The 20,460-nt window shown below is 39.2% G+C and overlaps 1 protein-coding gene across 1 annotated transcript; it reads left to right on the top strand.

Annotated features, from left to right (window-relative positions):
* Positions 1–6,722: 6,722 nt before the first annotated feature.
* Positions 6,723–7,787, top strand: LOC136418821 (uncharacterized). The gene is made up of 2 exons (XM_066405050.1): positions 6,723–7,659; positions 7,708–7,787. The coding sequence occupies exons 1-2, from the start codon at positions 6,723–6,725 to the stop codon at positions 7,785–7,787; spliced, it is 1,017 nt and encodes a 338-aa protein (XP_066261147.1).
* The last annotated feature ends 12,673 nt before the right edge of the window (positions 7,788–20,460 follow it).

The raw sequence follows: 20,460 nt of genomic DNA, 5'->3' as shown, positions 1-20,460 counted from the left end.
TCGCTCGTTTCTGCCTGTTTTAGTCATTTTGGCACGTTTTCATCCATTTGGTTCTGTTTCCATCCAAAATAGACAGATTTGGCCGAAATTAGCCAAATCGGCCGATTTGAGCAAATTCCTTGATGAAACGATCGTTTCTGACCGATTTCGCTCGTTTCTACCTGTTTTAGTCATTTTGGCACGTTTTCATCCATTTGGTTCTGTTTCCATCCAAAATAGACAGATTTGGCCGAAATAAGCCAAATCGGTCGATTTGAGCAAATTCAGAGATGAAACGATCGTTTCTGACCGATTTCGCTCGTTTCTGCCTGTTTTAGTGATTTTGGCACGTTTTCATCCATTTGGTTCTGTTTCCATCCAAAATAGACAGATTTGGCCGAAATAAGCCAAATCGGTCGATTTGAGCAAATTCCTTGATGAAACGATCGTTTCTCACCGATTTCGCTCGTTTCTGCCTGTTTTAGTCATTTTGGCACGTTTTCATCAATTTGGTGCAAGTTACATCCCCGTAACACCAAGCGTCGCTGTTATGACGTCACCCGTACGATTAGTATAAATAAGAAGTAGCATTAAGCGCAGTAGCCTTTTTAGTGAGTCTTTGCTTGTATCGCGAACGTTGTGTTTACTATCGGTCCTGTTTGAAATAAATTAATTTCAAAGTAAAGTGTTTTTTTTTTGAGTCTTAAAACGGATCAAAACATAACTGGCGCAGTCGTTCGGATTTTTGAGACGTTCAAAAGGGCATATTTTGAACGGTTTCTTTCAAGAATTTGCTCAAAGAAGAATCTAACTCCAAAAGGACTTAAGGAAACCCGAAGGACCACCGATCAAATCAACGACGAGACAGCAAGCTCCACAGGCCCTGGACACTGTTCGAGAGCATATCGACCAGTTCCAGTACTTCGTAGGACCCTTCGCAGGTGGACAAAAATCGCCAATCCTGAGAAGCCCAAAGACGAAGACCATCGCCTCATCGAGAGACTTCATGAAGCTAATAATCTTCATTTTGCTGTAAGTTTAATCAATTGTCATTTTGTTAGCATTAGACTTTAAGTAGAATAGTAATAGGAAGCGATTGTATTAATTTTGCTAAAACCGAGCCTTCACGATTGAGCCGATAAACGAAATTGATCTTAGTGATTTATTTAATAACATATCGCTCCATTCTAATAGCAACATGCCCCCAGTAAATTACCAATTGTTGAAATATCAGTCTGATAACATCCCACATTTTGACGGTAACCCTCGCTTACTAAATAGATTTATTACCGCTGTGGAAAATCTGTTAAAAGCTTTTTTTAACCGTGCAGAACCAAATGATCCCATAAATATTTGCCTGTTCGATACGATACTTAGTAAATTGACTGGTAGAGCAGCCGAATTAATTTCTTCACGTGTCGAATTAAATTCTTGGGCACTCATAAAGGATGTTTTGACCCTCAGTTTCGCGGATCAAAGATCTATAGACTGTCTAATACAAGACTTAATTAATTTAAAACCTTTTAAAACCGAATCTCCCTTGCAATTTGGCATGAGAATTCAAGATTCAAGGAGTTTACTATTTGCTAAACTTAACGCTGGCCCAGATACCAACGAAACAAAATTAATTAAGATTAATCACTACGACGAATTTGCACTAAAAACGTTCATCAATGGATTACCGTATAACCTCCAACTTGTAGTAAGATTAAAAACCCCATCGAGTTTGGAACAAGCCATGTCATTTGTGAAAGAAGAGGAAAATTTTATTCGCTTCAAAACTACACAAAATTTCGGGCAAAGTCAAAAACCACCCAATAGATTTCACAATTCTAGTTCCACGCCCATGAATAGACCCAGTTTCCCAAGCCATTTCAGCCGTAACCCTCAAACTTCAAATGCACCCCCAACGCAATGGGCAAACAACTTCAATCCATCTCGAACATTCCCGAGCTTCCCACAACAAAACAACTTCCCAAAACCACAGTTCTCAAATTCTAGTTTCCCAAGCTATTTGCCAAAAGCAAACGGCCCTTTCAGTAACCAGTCCAATGCTTTTCGACCTAATGGATTTGCCCCTAAACCCTTTGGACAAGCGTCCCAAAGATCTAACATCAGTCGTAAATTTGAACCCATGGACACCAGTTCTGGTAACACCTTGATTAACGGCAACAAAAAGAATTTTATAAGCCAAGAACTGTACAATCAGGAAGTATTCCCTCAAACACCTGAACACCCCGATCACATTGACGTACCTATCGAGGAACCTCCCGAGTACCCCTACGACTTAAATCTCGTTGAGGATCATTTTAATGCACCATTTGACCAGAATCATCTGTATCATGACATCGATTATCAGCAACCCGATATTGAAAAAGATACCCAAGAGGAAAACCTAAATTTTCCTTTAACCGGTCAGAGCACAAACACGACGTAATATTCTTAAACAACCATGACACCCAATTACCATACATCCTGATACCCGAACTCAAATCTAAATTCTTGTTAGACACTGGTAGCACTAGAAGCTTCCTAAAACCCCAAATTGCTTATCAGAAATTTCCCCATTTAATTCAGGAAGAACTCTTTCAAGTTCAGACCGCCCACGCAACTTCTTTTCATAACGAAACTATCACACTACCAATATTCCCCACGTTACAAACACCAGGTTCACATAAATTTTTCCTTTTCGAATTCTCCCCAAAATTTGAAGGACTCATAGGACTTGATCTTATGAAACAATTAGACGCCAAAATCGATTTCAAAGCGAATACTTTAAACTTACCCGGAACAACACTACCTGTTTACCACGATGCGAAAACCCCTCAACCCCGAGATATTAATTACCACGATTTCAATTACGTAATAAGCCCTAGGAGTATCCAGCAAATCAGAATTCCAGTCAAAATGTCCAACGGATACGGCATAATCCCTTATCAAAAACTAGGACACCTCGAAATTCCAGAATGCCTAGTACGAGTTCAAAACAATACAGCCCTGACTACCGCCTTAAACCCTAGAGAAAATCCGATAAACCTGCAACTTCTCGAAACGTTCAACATAGAACCAATAAACACGAACGAATTAAACTTCATAGATCACCCCTTAACTCAAAATTCTGCCGGACAAACCACTGACCAATTGCTCAAGGATAACCTAAGAAAAATTAGACTTGACCACTGCAATTCCGAAGAAAGGGAACAGATCTCCAAACTATGCTACGAATTCCGTGATATTTTCCATTGCGAAAACATCCCGTTAACTTTTACTAATTCAATAAAACACAGGATAAAGGTCAAAGACGAAACTCCCATTTTTACTAAGACGTATAGGTACCCCGAAGTACATCGTGCCGAGGTAAAAAAGCAAGTTTCCGAATTATTACATCAAAATATCATCCGAGATTCAAATTCACCATGGTCATCGCCTATTTGGATCGTGCCAAAAAAACTAGACCAATCTAAGAAACAAAAGTGGCGAATGGTCATCGACTACCGAAAGCTGAACGAACAGACAGTAGATGATAAATTCCCTTTGCCTAATATCAACGAAATACTTGACAAACTAGGCAAAGCCCATTATTTCACGACACTGGACTTAGCAAATGGATTTCACCAAATCCAAATGCATGATGAAGACATTGGCAAAACAGCTTTTACTACGGACACCGGGCATTACGAATTTCTACGAATGCCCTTCGGCCTCAAAAACGCCCCGGCGACCTTCCAACGCGTGATGAACAACATCCTACGAGGACTACAAAATGAAACATGTCTAGTCTACTTAGACGATGTGATCATCTTTAGTACAAGCCTGCAAGAACATATCGAAAATCTAAGAAACGTTTTTAAACGACTGAGAGACTCAAAGTTTAAGATCCAACTTGACAAGTCCGAGTTTCTAAGGAAAGAGGTACAGTACTTAGGACACGTTGTGAGTCGAGACGGAGTAAAGCCGAATCCCGACAAGATCAATGCAGTGAAAAACTTTCCTATTCCCAAAACTACCCGAGAGATAAAGTCATTCCTAGGATTAGTCGGATACTATAGACGCTTTATTAAAGATTTTGCTAAAATTACAAAGCCACTGACCAACTGCCTCAAGAAAAATGTTAAGATAATACATAACCCTGAATTCGTTAATTCTTTTAACCACTGCAAACAAATTCTAATAAATTCCCCCGTCTTACAATATCCCGACTTCTCGAAACCCTTTCTATTGACCACGGATGCGAGTAACTATGCAATCGGAGCTGTTTTATCGCAAGGTCCAATACCTAATGATCGACCCATAGCCTATGCATCTAGGACCCTAAATGATTCGGAAACCAAATATTCGACAATCGAGAAAGAATTACTAGCAATAGTTTGGGCATGTAAATATTTCCGCCCCTACTTATTTGGCCGCAAGTTTTACATTTACACAGACCATAGGCCCCTAGTATGGCTTTTTAACCTGAAGGAACCTAACTCAAAATTGGTGAGATGGCGATTGAGACTAGAAGAGTTCGATTACCAGATAATATACAAGAAGGGACGCCAGAACACTAACGCAGATGCCCTGTCCAGGATACAACTGAATATTTACGAGAACGAGTCAATTTTGAATAACCCTGGTAACTCTGACGACGACATCAAAGACTACTTAGAAACAGTCGCAGGAAACACCAACTTCGAAGAAACCAACTTTGATAACAGACCCGGGACTAGCCAGCAGAAAATAAATATCGTCTCCGATATTCAATTACGTCCGCCTGACGCAGCAACCGCCGATGAAACAGTACACAGCCAAGACGCTGACCGTGAGAATCCAGGACTCAGCATTCTAGAAGAAATTATAAACAACAAGCACCTGCAATTCCTGATAAAGAAATCTCCACACGTGCAGATAAAATTTAACAAAGAACGCTATGAGAATCACGTAATAAGTCACGTAGACGTATCAAATAACCCAGACACTATTAAACAATTTATTCAAGAATATCTCACTTGCAAAAAGCCCTGTTACGTATACTTCGTCGACAAAGACTTAATGTCCCCATTTATAGATGTATGCCTAAAATATTTTCAAAATCTACAAATAAGAATATGCACCAAACTGCTACACAACATCGCAGACCCGGAAGAAAAAATCATGCTCATCACCCACCAACACGAAGGCAAGCAGAACCACAGAGGCATCAACGAAACGTACCAACGCCTTAAAGCCCTTTATTACTGGCCCAAGCTAAAAGAAGACGTGACAAAATATATCAATGATTGCACCATTTGCCAAACGTCAAAATACTGCCGTTTCAAATCTTACATTCCTCTTACAAGAACAGAAACACCTAGCAAACCCTTTCAGATGATACATATCGACACCTTTACATTCGAAGCACAAAATTTCCTAACAATCTTCGATAAATTTTCCAAATTTGGACAAGCATATCCGTATGACAAAAACGCGAAATCGGTGTGCGATAAACTCGTCAACTTCTTCTCATTCTTCGGATGCCCTGAGACAGTCACTTGTGATAATGGCAAGGAATTTAACAACGAACTATTGAAGGAATTGTTGAAAACCCAAAAAATTAACATTCACTTCACGACCCCTAGACACCACGAATCTAACGCACCAGTGGAACGCTTCCACTCTACATTGATTGAACACCTCAGAATCCTAAAACAAAAGGACGACACAAAACCGATTACTGAACTAATTCCATATGCCATAATCGCATACAACAGCACTAAAAGTAGCGTAACAAATTTCACACCCCACGAACTCATCCTGGGACACACAAATACAAGAGACCCTTTTGACCTCATATCAACAACATTTTACTCAGACTACGTCTCCTCTCATAAAGCCAAAGTCGATGCATTATGCGAAGATGTCGTGAAGAAAATGGAAAGTAATAAGGAGAAAGTTATTGCCAAAAGGAATCACAAAGGAAACGAATCCCCCGATTTTAAGGTCAACCAAAAGGTCTACCGAAATTTAAACTCTCGAAACAAAAAGAACCCAAGATTCAGCGGACCGTTTATAATCATAGAAAAATTAGAACATAATAAGGTAAAAATCCAAAGCACGCGAAGCCCCTACAAAATTGAAATAGCACATATCAAGGAACTAAAGAAACCCCTCTTTACAGATGGCCCCTCGCGCATGGAAAATCCCAGTACATCAACTTAAAATCCAACCCCGGTGTACTACCCTACAAGTTAGGCAAGGCCCAGAAGACTATTGACCACTGGCACTTTATCCAAACGTACGACATGACCGAACTATTACAAGAATTCGCAAAAATTAATACCCAATTCGACTTACTCGTCAAAACCCTAAATAACTTCACTGACTATAAACTCGAATACCACAATTCCCTTGTTGTGACTACTAGCTTAAAACACAAAATCATCCGTCAGATAAATCAAATCTTCCCGAACAAATTAAGAACGAAACGAGCTCTTATAAACGCCTTAGGATCAATCATAAAAACAATAACGGGGAACCTAGACCAAGATGACGCAAAACGTATCGACCAAAACATGGAAATCCTTAAACAAAACCAAAACGATTTAAAATCCGCCATTGACAAGCAGATGACTCTTTTTTCTAAATCAATAATCAATTTCAGAGAAACAATAAGAAATGTATCCCATAACCAAATTATATTGGAGTCACGTATTAGACAAATAATAGATGTCGTCAATCAAATCGAGGTCAAGGAAACAAACCTTTTTGAGTTCTATCGTATCCAAATGATTATCACCCAAATTACCGTCTTTTACCAGAATATTTACGATATACTTTCAAATATCGAAGAGGCAATTACCTTTGCTAAATTAAACACCTTCCATAACACCATAATCGACCCAAGTGAATTCCTAACAGAACTACAGTCAATGAAAGAGCAAATTCCCCTAGGAAAACTACCATTCGAGCCCAACATTGAAAATCTATTAACTATCGAAAACACTTTGGAAATAAAAAGTTTCGCCAAAGATAACTCGATCACGTTCATCATCGAAATTCCATTAGTAGAAAAAGTTAGTTATGATTTATTCCGATTACTCCCCTTGCCCGTAAGACATGGCGAAGTATACAAAGTCATAATACCCCGATCCGAATATCTACTGATAAACGACCAAACATTCGGATACGCGAACGAACCCTGTCGGTACGTATCCCCTAATGAATATCTATGCCCTCAAATACATATAGATAACTTCCACGATTTTTCCCCATGCGAAGTACAACTCCTGCGTTACGAACACAACGCCACACGATGTAAATCAATAACTGTTACCCTGGGGGAAACACAAATACAAAACATAGACGATAATAAGTGGATCCTGGTGACCACCAAAAGTATTGTCGGATTAGAAACATGTAAATCTTCACAAAGTAACATTCTATTGGATGGAACTTACGCAATAGATTTAGAGTATCGTTGTAATCTTAAAATAAGGAACATAGTTTTAAGAGGCAATAGGAAAACCAACCGGCAATTTCAAATTTTCCCTTTGTTAGACATAAATATTAATCATACATATCAAAAGCCATACCAAAAAATAGAACTGCCTAACTTAAGCAAAATAGATTTAAATAATATCGCCGAATTACAGAATGAGGTTGATTTGCAGAAGAAGGAAAATTCAATGTTACTAAATACTAACCTTCACTACGACAGAACCAGTATTTGGACTGTCCTATTGTATGGTATCATAATATTGTTCTTATTAGGTTTATTAGCAAAGTATCTATGGCCTATTGTTTTAAAATACAAAAAGACCGAGAGTCCAGAAAATGACATAGTAATTTAGGTCATAGAAACTTCGGGTTTTATGCCCATCTAAGGGTGGAGGAGTTACATCCCCGTAACACCAAGCGTCGCTGTTATGACGTCACCCGTACGATTAGTATAAATAAGAAGTAGCATTAAGCGCAGTAGCCTTTTTAGTGAGTCTTTGCTTGTATCGCGAACGTTGTGTTTACTATCGGTCCTGTTTGAAATAAATTAATTTCAAAGTAAAGTGTTTTTTTTTTGAGTCTTAAAACGGATCAAAACATAACTTGCAATTTGAATCCAAAATAGACAGATTTGGCCGAAATAAGCCAAATCGGCCGATTTGAGCAAATTCCTGGATGAAACGATAGTTTCTGACCGATTTCGCTCGTTTCTGCCTGTTTTAGTCATATTGGCACGTTTTCATCCATTTGGTGCAATTTGAATCCAAAATAGACAGATTTGGCCGAAATAAGCCAATTCGTCCGATTTGAGCAAATTCCTTGATGAAACGATCGTTTCTGACCGATTTCGCTCGTTTCTGCCTGTTTTAGTCATTTTGGCACGTTTTCATCCATTTGGTTCTGTTTCCATCCAAAATAGACAGATTTGGCCGAAATAAGCCAAATCGGTCGATTTGAGCAAATTCCTTGATGAAACGATCGTTTCTCACCGATTTCGCTCGTTTCTGCCTGTTTTAGTCATTTTGGCACGTTTTCATCAATTTGGTGCAATTTGAATCCAAAATAGACAGATTTGGCCGAAATAAGCCAAATCGGCCGATTTGAGCAAATTCCTGGATGAAACGATAGTTTCTGACCGATTTCGCTCGTTTCTGCCTGTTTTAGTCATATTGGCACGTTTTCATCCATTTGGTGCAATTTGAATCCAAAATAGACAGATTTGGCCGAAATAAGCCAATTCGTCCGATTTGAGCAAATTCCTTGATGAAACGATCGTTTCTGACCGATTTCGCTCGTTTCTGCCTGTTTTAGTCATTTTGGCACGTTTTCATCCATTTGGTTCTGTTTCCATCCAAAATAGACAGATTTGGCCGAAATAAGCCAATTCGTCCGATTTGAGCAAATTCCTTGATGAAACGATCGTTTCTGACCGATTTCGCTCGTTTCTGCCTGTTTTAGTCATTTTGGCACGTTTTCATCCATTTGGTTCTGTTTCCATCCAAAATAGACAGATTTGGCCGAAATAAGCCAATTCGTCCGATTTGAGCAAATTCCTTGATGAAACGATCGATTCTGAACGATTTCGCTCGTTTCTGCCTGTTTTAGTCATTTTGGCACGTTTTCATCCATTTGGTTCTGTTTCCATCCAAAATAGACAGATTTGGCCGAAATAAGCCAAATCGGTCGATTTGAGCAAATTCAGAGATGAAACGATCGTTTCTGACCGATTTCGCTCGTTTCTGCCTGTTTTAGTGATTTTGGCACGTTTTCATCCATTTGGTTCTGTTTCCATCCAAAATAGACAGATTTGGCCGAAATAAGCCAAATCGGTCGATTTGAGCAAATTCCTTGATGAAACGATCGTTTCTCACCGATTTCGCTCGTTTCTGCCTGTTTTAGTCATTTTGGCACGTTTTCATCAATTTGGTGCAATTTGAATCCAAAATAGACAGATTTGGCCGAAATAAGCCAAATCGGCCGATTTGAGCAAATTCCTGGATGAAACGATCGTTTCTGACCGATTTCGCTCGTTTCTGCCTGTTTTAGTCATATTGGCACGTTTTCATCCATTTGGTGCAATTTGAATCCAAAATAGACAGATTTGGCCGAAATAAGCCAATTCGTCCGATTTGAGCAAATTCCTTGATGAAACGATCGTTTCTGACCGATTTCGCTCGTTTCTGCCTGTTTTAGTCATTTTGGCACGTTTTCATCCATTTGGTTCTGTTTCCATCCAAAATAGACAGATTTGGCCGAAATAAGCCAAATCGGTCGATTTGAGCAAATTCCTGGTTGAAACGATCGTTTCTGAACGATTTCGCTCGTTTCTGCCTGTTTTAGTCATTTTGGCACGTTTTCATCAATTTAGTGCAATTTGAATCCAAAATAGTCAGATTTGGCCGAAATAAGCCAAATCGGCCGATTTGAGCAAATTCCTTGATGAAACGATCGTTTCTGACCGATTTCGCTCGCTTCTGCCTGTTTTAGTCATTTTGGCACGTTTTCATCCATTTGGTTCTGTTTCCATCCAAAATAGACAGATTTGGCCGAAATAAGCCAAATCGGTCGATTTGAGCAAATTCAGAGATGAAACGATCGTTTCTGACCGATTTCGCTCGTTTCTGCCTGTTTTAGTCATTTTGGCACGTTTTCATCCATTTGGTTCTGTTTCCATCCAAAATAGACAGATTTGGCCGAAATAAGCCAAATCGGCCGATTTGAGCAAATTCCTTGATGAACCGATCGTTTCTGACCGATTTCGCTCGTTTCTGCCTGTTTTAGTCATTTTGGCACGTTTTCATCCATTTGGTTCTGTTTCCATCCAAAATAGACAGATTTGGCCGAAATAAGCCAAATCGGTCGATTTGAGCAAATTCAGAGATGAACCGATCGTTTCTGAACGATTTCGCTCGTTTCTGCCTGTTTTAGTCATTTTGGCACGTTTTCATCAATATGGTGCAATTTGAATCCAAAATAGACAGATTTGGCCGAAATAAGCCAAATCGGCCGATTTGAGCAAATTCCTTGGTGAAACGATCGTTTCTGACCGATTTCGCTCGTTTCTGCCTGTTTTAGTCATATTGGCACGTTTTCATCCATTTGGTTCTGTTTCCATCCAAAATAGACAGATTTGGCCGAAATAAGCCAAATCGGCCGATTTGAGCAAATTCCTTGATGAAACGATCGTTTCTGACCGATTTCGCTCGTTTCTGCTTGTTTTAGTCATTTTGGCACGTTTTCATCAATATGGTGCAGTTTGAATCCAAAATAGACAGATTTGGCCGAAATAAGCCAAATCGGCCGATTTGAGCAAATTCATGGATGAAACGATCGTTTCTGACCGATTTCGCTCGTTTCTGCCTGTTTTAGTCATTTTGGCACGTTTTCATCAATTTGGTGCAATTTGAATCCAAAATAGACAGATTTGGCCGAAATAAGCCAAATCGGTCGATTTGAGCAAATTCCTTGATGAAACGATCGTTTCTGACCGATTTCGCTCGTTTCTGCCTGTTTTAGTGATTTTGGCACGTTTTCATCCATTTGGTTCTGTTTCCATCCAAAATAGACAGATTTGGCCGAAATAAGCCAAATCGGTCGATTTGAGCAAATTCCTTGATGAAACGATCGTTTCTCACCGATTTCGCTCGTTTCTGCCTGTTTTAGTCATTTTGGCACGTTTTCATCAATTTGGTGCAATTTGAATCCAAAATAGACAGATTTGGCCGAAATAAGCCAAATCGGCCGATTTGAGCAAATTCCTGGATGAAACGATAGTTTCTGACCGATTTCGCTCGTTTCTGCCTGTTTTAGTCATTTTGGCACGTTTTCATCCATTTGGTTCTGTTTCCATCCAAAATAGACAGATTTGGCCGAAATAAGCCAAATCGGTCGATTTGAGCAAATTCCTTGATGAAACGATCGTTTCTGACCGATTTCGCTCGTTTCTGCCTGTTTTAGTCATTTTGGCACGTTTTCATCCATTTGGTTCTGTTTCCATCCAAAATAGACAGATTTGGCCGAAATAAGCCAAATCGGTCGATTTGAGCAAATTCCTTGATGAAACGATCGTTTCTCACCGATTTCGCTCGTTTCTGCCTGTTTTAGTCATTTTGGCACGTTTTCATCAATTTGGTGCAATTTGAATCCAAAATAGACAGATTTGGCCGAAATAAGCCAAATCGGCCGATTTGAGCAAATTCCTGGATGAAACGATCGTTTCTGACCGATTTCGCTCGTTTCTGCCTGTTTTAGTCATATTGGCACGTTTTCATCCATTTGGTGCAATTTGAATCCAAAATAGACAGATTTGGCCGAAATAAGCCAATTCGTCCGATTTGAGCAAATTCCTTGATGAAACGATCGTTTCTGACCGATTTCGCTCGTTTCTGCCTGTTTTAGTCATTTTGGCACGTTTTCATCCATTTGGTTCTGTTTCCATCCAAAATAGACAGATTTGGCCGAAATAAGCCAAATCGGTCGATTTGAGCAAATTCCTTGATGAAACGATCGTTTCTCACCGATTTCGCTCGTTTCTGCCTGTTTTAGTCATTTTGGCACGTTTTCATCAATTTGGTGCAATTTGAATCCAAAATAGACAGATTTGGCCGAAATAAGCCAAATCGGCCGATTTGAGCAAATTCCTGGATGAAACGATCGTTTCTGACCGATTTCGCTCGTTTCTGCCTGTTTTAGTCATATTGGCACGTTTTCATCCATTTGGTGCAATTTGAATCCAAAATAGACAGATTTGGCCGAAATAAGCCAATTCGTCCGATTTGAGCAAATTCCTTGATGAAACGATCGTTTCTGACCGATTTCGCTCGTTTCTGCCTGTTTTAGTCATTTTGGCACGTTTTCATCCATTTGGTTCTGTTTCCATCCAAAATAGACAAATTTGGCCGAAATATGCCAAATCGGCCGATTTGAGCAAATTCCTTGATGAACCGATCGTTTCTGACCGATTTCGCTCGTTTCTGCCTGTTTTAGTCATTTTGGCACGTTTTCATCCATTTGGTTCTGTTTCCATCCAAAATAGACAGATTTGGCCGAAATAAGCCAAATCGGTCGATTTGAGCAAATTCAGAGATGAACCGATCGTTTCTGAACGATTTCGCTCGTTTCTGCCTGTTTTAGTCATTTTGGCACGTTTTCATCAATATGGTGCAATTTGAATCCAAAATAGACAGATTTGGCCGAAATAAGCCAAATCGGCCGATTTGAGCAAATTCCTTGGTGAAACGATCGTTTCTGACCGATTTCGCTCGTTTCTGCCTGTTTTAGTCATATTGGCACGTTTTCATCCATTTGGTTCTGTTTCCATCCAAAATAGACAGATTTGGCCGAAATAAGCCAAATCGGCCGATTTGAGCAAATTCCTTGATGAAACGATCGTTTCTGACCGATTTCGCTCGTTTCTGCTTGTTTTAGTCATTTTGGCACGTTTTCATCAATATGGTGCAGTTTGAATCCAAAATAGATAGATTTGGCCGAAATAAGCCAAATCGGCCGATTTGAGCAAATTCATGGATGAAACGATCGTTTCTGACCGATTTCGCTCGTTTCTGCCTGTTTTAGTCATTTTGGCACGTTTTCATCAATTTGGTGCAATTTGAATCCAAAATAGACAGATTTGGCCGAAATAAGCCAAATCGGTCGATTTGAGCAAATTTAGAGATGAAACGATCGTTTCTGACCGATTTCGCTCGTTTCTGCCTGTTTTAGTCATTTTGGCACGTTTTCATCAATTTGGTGCAATTTGAATCCAAAATAGACAGTTTTGGCCGAAATAAGCCAAATCGGTCGATTTGAGCAAATTCAGAGATGAAACGATCGTTTCTGACCGATTTCGCTCGTTTCTGCCTGTTTTAGTCATTTTGGCACGTTTTCATCAATTTGGTGCAATTTCAAGCCAAAATAGACAAATATGGCCGAAATAAGCCAAATCGGCCGATTTGAGCAAATTCCTTGGTGAAACGATCGTTTCTGACCGATTTCGCTCGTTTCTGCTTGTTTTAGTCATTTTGGCACGTTTTCATCAATTTGGTGCAATTTGAATCCAAAATAGACAGATTTGGCCGAAATAAGCCAAATCGGTCGATTTGAGCAAATTCCTGGATGAAACGATCGTTTCTGACCGATTTCGCTCGTTTCTGCCTGTTTTAGTCATTTTGGCACGTTTTCATCAATTTGGTGCAATTTGAATCCAAAATAGACAGTTTTGGCCGAAATAAGCCAAATCGGTCGATTTGAGCAAGTTATGTTTTGATCCGTTTTAAGACTCAAAAAAAAACACTTTACTTTGAAATTAATTTATTTCAAACAGGACCGATAGTAAACACAACGTTCGCGATACAAGCAAAGACTCACTAAAAAGGCTACTGCGCTTAATGCTACTTCTTATTTATACTAATCGTACGGGTGACGTCATAACAGCGACGCTTGGTGTTACGGGGATGTAACTCCTCCACCCTTAGATGGGCATAAAACCCGAAGTTTCTATGACCTAAATTACTATGTCATTTTCTGGACTCTCGGTCTTTTTGTATTTTAAAACAATAGGCCATAGATACTTTGCTAATAAACCTAATAAGGACAATATTATGATACCATACAATAGGACAGTCCAAATACTGGTTCTGTCGTAGTGAAGGTTAGTATTTAGTAACATTGAATTTTCCTTCTTCTGCAAATCAACCTCATTCTGTAATTCGGCGATATTATTTAAATCTATTTTGCTTAAGTTAGGCAGTTCTATTTTTTGGTATGGCTTTTGATATGTATGATTAATATTTATGTCTAACAAAGGGAAAATTTGAAATTGCCGGTTGGTTTTCCTATTGCCTCTTAAAACTATGTTCCTTATTTTAAGATTACAACGATACTCTAAATCTATTGCGTAAGTTCCATCCAACAGAATGTTACTTTGTGAAGATTTACATGTTTCTAATCCGACAATACTTTTGGTGGTCACCAGGATCCACTTATTATCGTCTATGTTTTGTATTTGTGTTTCCCCCAGGGTAACAGTTATTGATTTACATCGTGTGGCGTTGTGTTCGTAACGCAGGAGTTGTACTTCGCATGGGGAAAAATCGTGGAAGTTATCTATATGTATTTGAGGGCATAGATATTCATTAGGGGATACGTACCGACAGGGTTCGTTCGCGTATCCGAATGTTTGGTCGTTTATCAGTAGATATTCGGATCGGGGTATTATGACTTTGTATACTTCGCCATGTCTTACGGGCAAGGGAAGTAATCGGAATAAATCATAACTAACTTTTTCTACTAATGGAATTTCGATGATGAACGTGATCGAGTTATCTTTGGCGAAACTTTTATTTCCAAAGTGTTTTCGATAGTTAATAGATTTTCAATGTTGGGCTCGAATGGTAGTTTTCCTAGGGGAATTTGCTCTTTCATTGACTGTAGTTCTGTTAGGAATTCACTTGGGTCGATTATGGTGTTATGGAAGGTGTTTAATTTAGCAAAGGTAATTGCCTCCTCGATATTTGAAAGTATATCGTAAATATTCTGGTAAAAGACGGTAATTTGGGTGATAATCATTTGGATACGATAGAACTCAAAAAGGTTTGTTTCCTTGACCTCGATCTGATTGACGACATCTATTATTTGTCTAATACGTGACTCCAATATAATTTGGTTATGGGATACATTTCTTATTGTTTCTCTGAAATTGATTATTGATTTAGAAAAAAGAGTCATTTGCTTGTCAATGGCGGATTTTAAATCGTTTTGGTTTTGTTTAAGGATTTCCATGTTTTGGTCGATACGTTTTGCGTCATCTTGGTCTAGGTTCCCCGTTATTGTTTTTATGATTGATCCTAAGGCGTTTATAAGAGCTCGTTTCGTTCTTAATTTGTTCGGGAAGATTTGATTTATCTGACGGATGATTTTGTGTTTTAAGCTAGTAGTCACAACAAGGGAATTGTGGTATTCGAGTTTATAGTCAGTGAAGTTATTTAGGGTTTTGACGAGTAAGTCGAATTGGGTATTAATTTTTGCGAATTCTTGTAATAGTTCGGTCATGTCGTACGTTTGGATAAAGTGCCAGTGGTCAATAGTCTTCTGGGCCTTGCCTAACTTGTAGGGTAGTACACCGGGGTTGGATTTTAAGTTGATGTACTGGGATTTTCCATGCGCGAGGGGCCATCTGTAAAGAGGGGTTTCTTTAGTTCCTTGATATGTGCTATTTCAATTTTGTAGGGGCTTCGCGTGCTTTGGATTTTTACCTTATTATGTTCTAATTTTTCTATGATTATAAACGGTCCGCTGAATCTTGGGTTCTTTTTGTTTCGAGAGTTTAAATTTCGGTAGACCTTTTGGTTGACCTTAAAATCGGGGGATTCGTTTCCTTTGTGATTCCTTTTGGCAATAACTTTCTCCTTATTACTTTCCATTTTCTTCACGACATCTTCGCATAATGCATCGACTTTGGCTTTATGAGAGGAGACGTAGTCTGAGTAAAACGTTGTTGATATGAGGTCAAAAGGGTCTCTTGTATTTGTGTGTCCCAGGATGAGTTCGTGGGGTGTGAAATTTGTTACGCTACTTTTAGTGCTGTTGTATGCGATTATGGCATATGGAATTAGTTCAGTAATCGGTTTTGTGTCGTCCTTTTGTTTTAGGATTCTGAGGTGTTCAATCAATGTAGAGTGGAAGCGTTCCACTGGTGCGTTAGATTCGTGGTGTCTAGGGGTCGTGAAGTGAATGTTAATTTTTTGGGTTTTCAACAATTCCTTCAATAGTTCGTTGTTAAATTCCTTGCCATTATCACAAGTGACTGTCTCAGGCATCCGAAGAATGAGAAGAAGTTGACGAGTTTATCGCACACCGATTTCGCGTTTTTGTCATACGGATATGCTTGTCCAAATTTGGAAAATTTATCGAAGATTGTTAGGAAATTTTGTGCTTCGAATGTAAAGGTGTCGATATGTATCATCTGAAAGGGTTTGCTAGGTGTTTCTGTTCTTGTAAGAGGAATGTAAGATTTGAAACGGCAGTATTTTGACGTTTGGCAAATGGTGCAATCATTGATATATTTTGTCACGTCTTCTTTTAGCTTGGGCCAGTAATAAAGGGCTTTAAGGCGTTGGTACGTTTCGTTGATGCCTCTGTGGTTCTGCTTGCCTTCGTGTTGGTGGGTGATGAGCATGATTTTTTCTTCCGGGTCTGCGATGTTGTGTAGCAGTTTGGTGCATATTCTTATTTGTAGATTTTGAAAATATTTTAGGCATACATCTATAAATGGGGACATTAAGTCTTTGTCGACGAAGTATACGTAACAGGGCTTTTTGCAAGTGAGATATTCTTGAATAAATTGTTTAATAGTGTCTGGGTTATTTGATACGTCTACGTGACTTATTACGTGATTCTCATAGCGTTCTTTGTTAAATTTTATCTGCACGTGTGGAGATTTCTTTATCAGGAATTGCAGGTGCTTGTTGTTTATAATTTCGTCTAGAATGCTGAGTCCTGGATTCTCGCGGTCAGCGTCTTGGCTGTGTACTGTTTCATCGGCGGTTGCTGCGTCAGGCGGACGTAGTTGAATATCGGAGATGATATTTATTTTCTGCTGGCTAGTCCCGGGTCTGTTATCAAAGTTGGTTTCTTCGAAGTTGGTGTTTCCTGCGACTGTTTCTAAGTAGTCTTTGATGTCGTCGTCAGAGTTACCAGGGTTATTCAAAATTGACTCGTTCTCGTAAATATTCAGTTGTATCCTGGACAGGGCATCTGCGTTAGTGTTCTGGCGTCCCTTCTTGTATATTATCTGGTAATCGAACTCTTCTAGTCTCAATCGCCATCTCACCAATTTTGAGTTAGGTTCCTTCAGGTTAAAAAGCCATACTAGGGGCCTATGGTCTGTGTAAATGTAAAACTTGCGGCCAAATAAGTAGGGGCGGAAATATTTACATGCCCAAACTATTGCTAGTAATTCTTTCTCGATTGTCGAATATTTGGTTTCCGAATCATTTAGGGTCCTAGATGCATAGGCTATGGGTCGATCATTAGGTATTGGACCTTGCGATAAAACAGCTCCGATTGCATAGTTACTCGCATCCGTGGTCAATAGAAAGGGTTTCGAGAAGTCGGGATATTGTAAGACGGGGAAATTTATTAGAATTTGTTTGCAGTGGTTAAAAGAATTAACGAATTCAGGGTTATGTATTATCTTAACATTTTTCTTGAGGCAGTTGGTCAGTGGCTTTGTAATTTTAGCAAAATCTTTAATAAAGCGTCTATAGTATCCGACTAATCCTAGGAATGACTTTATCTCTCGGGTAGTTTTGGGAATAGGAAAGTTTTTCACTGCATTGATCTTGTCGGGATTCGGCTTTACTCCGTCTCGACTCACAACGTGTCCTAAGTACTGTACCTCTTTCCTTAGAAACTCGGACTTGTCAAGTTGGATCTTAAACTTTGAGTCTCTCAGTCGTTTAAAAACGTTTCTTAGATTTTCGATATGTTCTTGCAGGCTTGTACTAAAGATGATCACATCGTCTAAGTAGACTAGACATGTTTCATTTTGTAGTCCTCGTAGGATGTTGTTCATCACGCGTTGGAAGGTCGCCGGGGCGTTTTTGAGGCCGAAGGGCATTCGTAGAAATTCGTAATGCCCGGTGTCCGTAGTAAAAGCTGTTTTGCCAATGTCTTCATCATGCATTTGGATTTGGTGAAATCCATTTGCTAAGTCCAGTGTCGTGAAATAATGGGCTTTGCCTAGTTTGTCAAGTATTTCGTTGATATTAGGCAAAGGGAATTTATCATCTACTGTCTGTTCGTTCAGCTTTCGGTAGTCGATGACCATTCGCCACTTTTGTTTCTTAGATTGGTCTAGTTTTTTTGGCACGATCCAAATAGGCGATGACCATGGTGAATTTGAATCTCGGATGATATTTTGATGTAATAATTCGGAAACTTGCTTTTTTACCTCGGCACGATGTACTTCGGGGTACCTATACGTCTTAGTAAAAATGGGAGTTTCGTCTTTGACCTTTATCCTGTGTTTTATTGAATTAGTAAAAGTTAACGGGATGTTTTCGCAATGGAAAATATCACGGAATTCGTAGCATAGTTTGGAGATCTGTTCCCTTTCTTCGGAATTGCAGTGGTCAAGTCTAATTTTTCTTAGGTTATCCTTGAGCAATTGGTCAGTGGTTTGTCCGGCAGAATTTTGAGTTAAGGGGTGATCTATGAAGTTTAATTCGTTCGTGTTTATTGGTTCTATGTTGAACGTTTCGAGAAGTTGCAGGTTTATCGGATTTTCTCTAGGGTTTAAGGCGGTAGTCAGGGCTGTATTGTTTTGAACTCGTACTAGGCATTCTGGAATTTCGAGGTGTCCTAGTTTTTGATAAGGGATTATGCCGTATCCGTTGGACATTTTGACTGGAATTCTGATTTGCTGGATACTCCTAGGGCTTATTACGTAATTGAAATCGTGGTAATTAATATCTCGGGGTTGAGGGGTTTTCGCATCGTGGTAAACGGGTAGTGTTGTTCCGGGTAAGTTTAAAGTATTCGCTTTGAAATCGATTTTGGCGTCTTAATTGTTTCATAAGATCAAGTCCTATGAGTCCTTCAAATTTTGGGGAGAATTCGAAAAGGAAAAATTTATGTGAACCTGGTGTTTGTAACGTGGGGAATATTGGTAGTGTGATAGTTTCGTTATGAAAAGAAGTTGCGTGGGCGGTCTGAACTTGAAAGAGTTCTTCCTGAATTAAATGGGGAAATTTCTGATAAGCAATTTGGGGTTTTAGGAAGCTTCTAGTGCTACCAGTGTCTAACAAGAATTTAGATTTGAGTTCGGGTATCAGGATGTATGGTAATTGGGTGTCATGGTTGTTTAAGAATATTACGTCGTGTTTGTGCTCTGACCGGTTAAAGGAAAATTTAGGTTTTCCTCTTGGGTATCTTTTTCAATATCGGGTTGCTGATAATCGATGTCATGATACAGATGATTCTGGTCAAATGGTGCATTAAAATGATCCTCAACGAGATTTAAGTCGTAGGGGTACTCGGGAGGTTCCTCGATAGGTACGTCAATGTGATCGGGGTGTTCAGGTGTTTGAGGGAATACTTCCTGATTGTACAGTTCTTGGCTTATAAAATTCTTTTTGTTGCCGTTAATCAAGGTGTTACCAGAACTGGTGTCCATGGGTTCAAATTTACGACTGATGTTAGATCTTTGGGACGCTTGTCCAAAGGGTTTAGGGGCAAATCCATTAGGTCGAAAAGCATTGGACTGGTTACTGAAAGGGCCGTTTGCTTTTGGCAAATAGCTTGGGAAACTAGAATTTGAGAACTGTGGTTTTGGGAAGTTGTTTTGTTGTGGGAAGCTCGGGAATGTTCGAGATGAATTGAAGTTGTTTGCCCATTGCGTTGGGGGTGCATTTGAAGTTTGAGGGTTACGGCTGAAATGGCTTGGGAAACTGGGTCTATTCATGGGCGTGGAACTAGAATTGTGAAATCTATTGGGTGGTTTTTGACTTTGCCCGAAATTTTGTGTAGTTTTGAAGCGAATAAAATTTTCCTCTTCTTTCACAAATGACATGGCTTGTTCCAAACTCGATGGGGTTTTTAATCTTACTACAAGTTGGAGGTTATACGGTAATCCATTGATGAACGTTTTTAGTGCAAATTCGTCGTAGTGATTAATCTTAATTAATTTTGTTTCATTGGTATCTGGGCCAGCGTTAAGTTTAGCAAATAGTAAACTCCTTGAATCTTGAATTCTCATGCCAAATTGCAAGGGAGATTCGGTTTTAAAAGGTTTTAAATTAATTAAGTCTTGTATTAGACAGTCTATAGATCTTTGATCCGCGAAACTGAGGGTCAAAACATCCTTTATGAGTGCCCAAGAATTTAATTCGACACGTGAAGAAATTAATTCGGCTGCTCTACCAGTCAATTTACTAAGTATCGTATCGAACAGGCAAATATTTATGGGATCATTTGGTTCTGCACGGTTAAAAAAAGCTTTTAACAGATTTTCCACAGCGGTAATAA

Source organism: Euwallacea similis, unplaced genomic scaffold, assembly GCF_039881205.1.
Source record: "Euwallacea similis isolate ESF13 unplaced genomic scaffold, ESF131.1 scaffold_106, whole genome shotgun sequence".
Classification (NCBI taxonomy): domain Eukaryota; kingdom Metazoa; phylum Arthropoda; class Insecta; order Coleoptera; family Curculionidae; genus Euwallacea; species Euwallacea similis.
Note: the sequence above shows the minus strand (reverse complement) of the source record. Positions and strands in the feature narration are given on the sequence as shown.

Excerpts from the sequence above, each read along its gene's own strand:
- LOC136418821 (XM_066405050.1), top strand. The coding sequence starts at position 6,723 with ATGATTATCACCCAAATTACCGTCTTTTACCAGAATATTTACGATATA. Across the intron at positions 7,660-7,707 it reads CCTTCACTACGACAGAACCA|GTTTATTAGCAAAGTATCTA; the intron begins GTATTTGGACTG and ends TGTTCTTATTAG.